An 8,765-nucleotide genomic window follows, 5' to 3' on the forward strand; every position below is an offset into this window, starting at 1 on the left:
TCCCCCAATGAACCGGAAGATCACACGTTTTTATTTTTGAAAGCATGCGGAAGACTTCAAGACGCCCCATTTAAAAACCGTTCAGAAAATAACGATGCATTGCCACAGTCTAACAAACATAATTGCTGATCGCCTGCTGCTCTGTAAAAATCCTGTAGTTATTTGACTGATTGAAAGACAGGCAAGATTGAATCCAAGAAATCCAGCTTACTTCCCAAGAGCAAAACACTCCAGCGTAACCACTGATCCCTTCGCCGCCGGTACGTTGTCAGGGAAATGAACTTCTATTTTGGGCTCGTATTCACCCATCACTCCTATGAAGTGCAAGCACAAGTACTTGTTCACATTTTCATTATTCATGACTTACAAGCCATATGACTTTGTGTTATGGGACAAACAATAGCATAGTAAAACAAACATAGAAAAAAAATCACACGCATAACCATTCTCTCAAGGGTAAAGGCAAGTCGACACAACTACCACATGCAGTCGCAAGAGTGGAATGATAAAACAAGAACAAATCATTTTAAGCTCTTCAGGGTGGATAACCATATACTATACTTTTTGGAGGGTCTGTCTGACTTGTAGTTCTGTGGCTAATGTTTCATTCATCCCTAAGGCAATGTTTTTCTTTCTGAGAAAACATAAAAAAGTTCCAATAAAACAGCCCTCCCAGATTACAGAGGACTAATATAAAGAGCAAATACAGAAAGGTTCTCAAAGAAGAAATACATATTTTAGCTGTGTTAGGATGAGTAGGCCTGAACAAGAGTTCCGTCTAAGTGCTTCCTCAATATCCTTGAGAGAATCTCCAAACATGACTGGAGAGGGTGGGGGTGGGGGGAGTCAAACAACTTCAAACATTCCTGTCGCATCAAATCATGTACTTTTCCACACACGTGGGGTAAAGGAGGATGCCTGTTTAAAGACTTGAAACAGGAAGTTGGCGTGACTCACCGTCGGTCCTGAGGACCAGCGAGGTGGGCGAGCTGTGAACCTTCCCCTTGGTCACGCTGTTCATCACCACGCACGTGTAGTTGCCAACGTCCGACGTCTCCACCTTCGCGATGTACAGGTTCCCGGTCTCCTGGGACACGAAACGTCGGCTGTCTTGTTGAACGAAGTACGGGTACTCGTTAAAGACCCAGGCATAGCTAAGGTCTAAAACGGAGAAGATGGGGAGTCAAAGGCAAATGTTTAAACAGTATAATTTGGACAGCGCCATCATTCAAGGACATTTATTTAACTGTTTGCGAGTCGAAAGACGTGACATCTATATTTTCCACATACTAATGAGGTTGGCACTTGGAAAATAGAACCACGAAATGATTCACAGCTTGTGGATGGTGATAAAGTGTCCTTTCACCTCCAGAGGATGTGGGCGTTCCACACAGAAGCACAACTCCTTGTCCTTCTCGAACCGACACGGCGCTTCTCGTGTGGGGTTTAAAATGATCCAAGTCTTGAAACACACAAGTCAGAATACAGAATCCATTCACTATCGATTGAGTGGGAAACCTTTCGTATAGGCTCTCAAAACAATGGCCAGTTTAATTAAATTCTAATCCAATTTCAATCAATTAAGTCACCTAAAACAGATTTGTGGACAGGGTTTAAAGATACTGCATAACCCATAAATGAAGATGTAAATTAAAAGCCATTCCAGTATTCACTATACTAGAAGAAAGTCAATTAATAAGAACAAAGGTCACTGGTGTCAGTTCGTCAATAAGCTGCCATGTTGTGAAGCAACATGTGATCAAGGGCTAGCTCTTTTATTGCAGTTCAGCATCCTAATTGCTTCAGGGATAAATTAGTTCCCAGCTCTGTGATTTTGAAGCTGTAAGGATCTGAAGCTGCTTCCAGGGGGCAGCAGTTTAAACGGTCCTATGAGGAGGAAGTGATGGCTTTGGCCTTCCTAAACACTTGCCTCTCGGAGAGACAGCTGTGTCTTGTTCAACCTTAAGACCTCACTGGCTACTTTCAATAACTTATTTAGTCTGTGTCAGCCGCTGACTAAACTGTCCAAATTCAGCAAGCCGCGATCCAGACGGTCAAAATGTATTTAATAAAAACCTTGCAGAAAACAAATACATCATCCTACTGCGGACGTTTAAAGAAAACCTCTGTTCTCTGTTCCAACTGAGGGCTAGGAATGGTTGTTGCAAGTGTCAAAAAGCATTTTAAGTGAGATAACAATCCTATCATCAGGATGACTTACAGGCAAACTGCAGACGGGCTCTCCGGCTGAGTATGGACCCCTCTGTGTTGTAGGCTGTACACTGATACATCCCTGCATCCTGGTACCGATCCAGACTCTGGATAATGAGGTTGCCCCCAGACAGACGCCGCCGGCCGCCCAGTCCCAGATTTATGAGGGTCCCGTTCAACGACCATCTGTGAGGGCAAACACAACCTCAGTGTCTGGCGGAAGACATCCTGCATCACTCTCCTGTCCCCCTCAAGAACAGAAGGGGGTCCAAACACAGATTTGTGAAGTAGCTAGGTGAACACTAGTCGTTCAAATTGGACCGCATCGTAATTATTTCACGGCAATATCGAACGGAAGACGATGAAATGGCCCAAATGTTGGGCGGTGAAAAGGCTCAAGTGAGAGCAGCACTGCCGCAGTGGCAGGACAGGGAACACTCGAGAGAATCGATTTCAAGTATACAGATCCCAGTCTGAAACAAGACAATCTTATTCCTGGTATAGTGTGTCGTGGTGCATACTTGTTTCCACCTCCGCACAGAACATGTCATTTCACCCTGACAAGGAAGAGTGGTTGCAATGTACACTGGTTCTAATCGTATGATAACAATAGTAATAATATTACTGTTACAATATTATTACAAGAATGAAGGACACGTAGAAAACAAGTCACTGAATTGAATACTTAATAATGCTTTCACACACAACCTCGATGGACTATTTGAAAACAAGTAAACTCGCCATGTTCTGGTCTATTGGGGTCCGGTGCTGAAAAGAAAACCCAGTACACAGCTCTTGTAAATTAAAAGGTATTTTTCCCTTCAAGTTTGAAAAAAAAGAGATAAAATAAAAAAAATACCATCTACGATTCTCTGTGTAGAAGCTATTAAAATCGAGGAGCATTGGACAGGTTTGAGGTTATGGCCAGTACATATTCCAATCTCTAGCTCTGACTGAACAATGTACTGAATAAGCAACAGGCTACAAACCTTTAAAAACCTTGGAAAACTCGCATTAAACAAGGACAAGGACCTCTTGATGAACATTTTTTCTTTTCAAAAGCAAACTCAAGTACAGTATTCTAGAACCAGGAAATCTACAGAAGGTAAAGCCAATATGCTGCTCCAACAAGAATCTTATAAAATGTCATACTGTAGGTTTTGGTCTGCCATTTTCAGACAGAGAGAAAGAGAGAGAGAGAGAGAGAGAGAGAGAGAGAGAGAGAGAGAAAAGGAGAGCGTGAGAGAGACAGAGAGTGAGTGAGAGTGGCAGGGCCAAGAGTGAAAGCATAGAACGTAGGAAGTGCTGTAGCCTATTTACACTTCAAGAGAAGAACTGAAGAGGGGCTGAGGGCATGCAGAGTGGTGCACAGCGAGCCTAAAAAGACCCGACGCTAAACACACTCGCCTTTAATCAGCACGCGGAAACACCTCACCTCAGCTGTGGGGGGATACCAAGCACGACCAGTAATGAAGGCGTGCTCTCCACACTGCAAGCCACTCTCTCATCAACGCTATCTGAGACGTGTAGCAGTAGTAAACTTCAAGTACATGCCTCAGGTACTTATAATCAATGCCCAAGTGAGCTACAAGTCTTATAGCGTTTATTCTGCTGCAGAGGTTGGTTGTGAGGTAGAAATGCCCCTTTTACAAGTCAGTAATGCAGAACCGCATCCAATTATATCTGAACAGCTTCCAAATGCTTAAGCAGTGTATGACAGAACCTGGATGTGCTTCAAAATGGAAACGATGGGTTAGTTCCAAAAATCTCAAACGCATACCGTCCTAGCAATTACATGCAGACCGGGATCCAACCCAACATATCTACAGAAGAAAAGAGTATCATCAATCAGAGATTTACATTTGCAGCTACTATTACTGAGTTGTAAACATCCTGACATCATGACACAGAGAAAGACATAACCTTAAATTTTTATTCATCAAGCAGAATCTTTTATCCTAAGCCGACCATAATGGCTGTAAAAAGTAACTGATTAGCAAGGTCCTCCAGTTGTCTCTTTTAGATGGAGTAAATAGCCCAATATTCTCTGGGTCAGTCTGTGCCGGAAGCTAAAAGTCAATGTAACTCAAAAGTATTTTTCTTCAAGCTTATTCTGATAACCTACATCCATATAAAACATTTTAAAAAGTAGTTTGAAACGTTTTGAAGCTTTTTCTGTCCTGGATATGGAAGCCAGTTGCACATTTATTCCGTACTGCCTATAACTTTCAGCCTTCCTATCTTTCCCAGTTCATTTGTTTGATCTGTCCCCTGAGTTTAGACTTATTTTTGTACTTTCCACCGCTTATAACCTATATAGGCTCATTTTCTGTAAGATGTCCTTGGGTGTTTTTAAAGACGTTCCTCAATTTATTATTATTATTAGTGTTAGTATCAGTGTTATTAATCTGTACAAAAGATGATAGAGGGTTCCTGAATACAGCGTAGTAGCTCCCCAGACATGTTATGAACAGCAATGGTCCGAAAGGCGTTTCAATCATCGGCTGCTTTCTAAGGTACCTGTACTGGGGAGGGGGGACCCCTCTAGCGTCGCACGTCAGGGTAGCCTCCTCCTCGAGGGAGTCGATGGGGATGAACAAGTCTCCAGGCTCCATCCTCCACCTCGGGCCGTGGAAGGAACCACTGTCCAGGCAGTCTGGAAGAGACACAAGTAAAGACTCACATGTAGGAAGCCATCTTGGCTCTTAGACAGAGATTCCAAGCAAGAATATGGAGAAAAGTAACGATTTAGAAACTTACAGAAATTCTAAGCAGACAACTTTTCCAAAAATACACAGACAAAATCCTTTTTTTTTTTTTTTTTTTTGGCCAACAGACAGAATTCACTTGCTGGAAAATCTGCTGATTGTTCGAAGACATGCGTTAGTTTTTTGCATTTGTAAACAGAGAGGTTTGTCTTAGCAAACATAACCGGCACTGAGTCACTCCAGTGTTGATATAAGTGTGTTTCGGATCGCAACTAAGCTTCTAGATAAAAGTCATGACTTGTCATCAATTCAGATTGTGACATGATTTCCAGCTTCCTTAGATATCACACTTGGGTCGTAAATGTCCACACACAAAAGAATTATTGCACATATAAAAGACGTTTTACCTGCCACACAGTCAATGATTGATAAAAGTAGAATCTGTTTCCATGGTAACGTCATCTTTGGCAGCCAAGGGCGAATAAGACTTTCATCCAATAAGCTCTGAAATGACACTCTTCTCTGGAAGTGAGGAGCTTGACCTGCAGGAGACAACCATTATGGAGGAAAGGACTGAACTCAGCAACCATGGAGACATTTAAAAATCTTCAAATAAACCCTGCTGCATCTTTGACCACATCACAGTTTCATGCTTTAAAAATCACTTGGACCGAACAGGAAATGGAAACAGGCTGATACCACCAACGGGAATACGAAACAGTTATGTTTATGCATGGGTTTCCAATCTCGGCAATCTGCAATCTCAACGGATCAAAAAGCGTTGGCGAAGCTGCACTTGTGCCACCTGCAGGGTGTTCTGGGGCCAGCATGTGATGAAACACAAAACATGGCGGGGGTATAAGTGGCATATGGGACAAGGCCCACGCCAATCTATTAGGGGACCAACTGTTGACCCAGCTCCATCCTTCACTGAGACGGATATCTCTCTCCCAGCCCAAGGAACCTGGACCTGGGAATTGGGTGCCATCCAATCAATTAGTTTCACCCACACCAGCATGTCTCTCCACATGCTGTGTGGATCTAGACAGCCTGATGAAAAATCCATTCCACAGAGGTCCATAATCAAGGGCGAGTGTGTGCCTCATCATACCATGTGTGGCAACACAAGAGATCTCAGCGCAGTGTGAGTAACGACACTGCTGAATGAAACGTCAACACGACATAATACAACACCTAGCAGAATGGGTATGACAGCACAGTACCTGTTCAAGGATGTAGCACTACGTTGACCAGACACACATATACACACATGCACACATACAATGAAACTTTTCTTTTCTTTTTTAAGAGTTGACGATACTGTAAGCCATGACATAGCCTTCATAAGTAGCTAATCCTGGCCGTTACCCTGGTTTAGGGGAATAGCTAGAGAGGCTAATTGTTTGGCAGTTGAAAGACAGTCCAACAAGACATGCGAGGTAAGCAGGATTTTCGCTGGTCTTTCATGTTTGCAAGGCCCTTTTTTCTCATCGAAGTCTCCTAAATTGGATTTACACGCTCTCTCAGAACGAGTACGGTATCCTTAACCTCTCTGTAAGACTCACAGTCCTGCACAATACCGGCACTCTGGATGGATGGTGGAGTCGGGTGTGAAATGCGACACGCATGTGTAACTGCACGCAGTCTTGGAGTGGGATAATTAGTCAAGGTAGCAGGTACTGTCAACACCGAGGAGTCTCAAGGACTTGTCTGTTATAGAATTAAATCTGAATTACAGCGCTGAATAAAAGCTCAACTCCAATTTGAAGTTTCCAGTGGGTGCAAATATTGACTTGGAAACTGGAGATGAGCCAAATTGAATAATTGTAGGCTACATTTGTAGTTGGAAATTCACACCAACGCCAAGCGCCATGTTGACACACAACAATGAATCTCAGGTAATGTATCCTGTGCCAGAGCCATTTATTCACTTCCGCCTCCACTTGCGATCTGCCGGTGTCCACGAAGCAGCATTTCAGTCAAAAATGAAACGACGAGTGGGGCAAATGCACTCAGCTGACTCAAGTGGCAACAACAGCTTTCACTGTATGTGGGCAGTTTAGGCGGTGCTGGCCTTGTCCCCGCGGAGGAGAACGTTTGCAATAGGTAATGGTTTGTTTTAACTTCATATATCTGATATAACCTTGCCAATCAAAACAGAACGACCTTAAAGTTACAAAGGGTTATCTGGTTGTAGAGACACAGGAAAAACACTGCAAGACATTAAAGCCAGTCCACCCTTCCTAATGCGTATTAACGCTGGGTGTGAGAGACACCGCCTAATTTAAATGTTCAAATGAAAATTTTACAATGAGATTGGTGAGTAATTGTAATAGATGTAAAGAATTATCCTAAAGTCAAACCAATATTGTATGCTGGAGCTTAAAGACAACATCCAAAAAATAGGCACCCGCTGGAGGAAAAAAACAGGTGTGTAGGATGTCAAAATCGGGCTCTCTATAAAATACAGCGTGGGGGCGATTATCTGCAGTTGGGAGTAGTGGGCTGGATTACAATTGGCTGCTCGTGTCCTACCGTCCCTCAAATCAAACAAATGTCGCCTTCTGCAAAGCAATAGCCTATCAATCTGACCGATTATTCTAATTGAGCTGGAGAAAACGTGCATGCCATTCAAGTCATGAGCAATTGCACTTCATTTGTGAATTAACATTCGCACAACTAGCACACATGTCAATTACCAATCTACACCTGTAGTTGTTCCATAGCTTCCTATTTCATTAATAGCCATATTAGACCATTATTGCCTATTAGTGCTTCTAGCAATGCCTGAATGGCCACGCTGGATAAATACTGCTCCTTACCTTGCTGCCGCCAAACCCTATCTTATCTTGAATTTTCTTCCGACCAGCAGTAAGCAAATTCAGTCCTTTCAGCTGGAACAAATAGGCGGCCCTCCATGTAGCTTCTTTATGCCGATTCCAGTCGACACGGGCTCGTTCATACAGGTGAAACTGAACCGCTGGCCAATCGTTTGTAATTGCAGGCAATGAAGGCACAATATCGGCATCTCACATCTTACCCCTTTCCCCTTTCCAAAAACAAACCCCACGCAGTTTCCCGAAGAGTTGCATCTGTAATCCCGGGTAATTATGCCACCAATGCTTTTCTTCGTGTCTCAAGTCGCTACAATTAGAGGAATTGTATTTGAAAAACAGAGCATTGTGTGCGGAGATTTACGTATGCTATGCGCATCGAAGACGATGGAGGCACAGAGAAAAGATGTGAAGAGGCTGATGCACCTGCTGGAGAATTGCGCCACCCTTCGCCAGACATGAGAGTCGCGAGGGGGAAAATAACGGTTGTGCACTGAGAAGGCCCTGGTCACTGCGTAAAAATGATCCGGTTGTCAAAAATGGTGGTGAAACTGGCACTCTAACAGTGAAATTGTGCAGGTTATAACCTGTATTCTAAGGTCAACTTCCCATCGTCAAGACTTAGTGTGCTGACAGTGCTCTGCGTTCTACAGGTCATCACCACATCCCACTTGTCTGTTTTACGTAAATAAGGGATGGCCAACGGCTCATAAAGAGGAACACCATGAATACCATGTGAATCATTGAGAAATATCATGGCAGTGTTTTTATATGGTCTTGGTTACATTGTACAAACTCTCATACACACCTGAGCCAAAACCCATGAAACAAACTCTGTATTACCGTCAGTGCTGTGGTCCTGCTGCCCAGCAGATCCACATTAAGTATACATTGATCATCTCTCCTCCCTCCAACCCAGGATCTCCTCACGCGGCCAGGTCCTCGTTAATAATGTGGCATACAGAAGCCATTTGACATTTCCTTTAATTATCCCGCTAATTTATTCACACAC

At 43.3% G+C, this 8,765-nt stretch overlaps 1 protein-coding gene across 1 annotated transcript in view; it reads right to left on the minus strand.

Annotated features, from left to right (window-relative positions):
• cntn3a.2 (contactin 3a, tandem duplicate 2) overlaps positions 1-8,195 on the minus strand; it is a 28,929-nt gene extending 20,734 nt beyond the window's left edge. The window contains exons 1-7 of the mRNA XM_047040625.1: positions 7,742-8,195; positions 5,327-5,461; positions 4,732-4,867; positions 2,222-2,397; positions 1,367-1,462; positions 958-1,161; positions 212-314 (exon numbers count right to left, since the gene is read on the minus strand). Of these exons, the coding sequence (XP_046896581.1) occupies positions 212-314; positions 958-1,161; positions 1,367-1,462; positions 2,222-2,397; positions 4,732-4,867; positions 5,327-5,381 (770 nt within the window). The 5' untranslated portion in view covers positions 5,382-5,461; positions 7,742-8,195. The remainder of the gene's footprint in view (positions 1-211; positions 315-957; positions 1,162-1,366; positions 1,463-2,221; positions 2,398-4,731; positions 4,868-5,326; positions 5,462-7,741) is intronic.
• Positions 8,196-8,765: the final 570 nt, after the last annotated feature.

Source organism: Hypomesus transpacificus, chromosome 18 (assembly GCF_021917145.1).
Source record: "Hypomesus transpacificus isolate Combined female chromosome 18, fHypTra1, whole genome shotgun sequence".
Lineage (NCBI taxonomy): Eukaryota > Metazoa > Chordata > Actinopteri > Osmeriformes > Osmeridae > Hypomesus > Hypomesus transpacificus.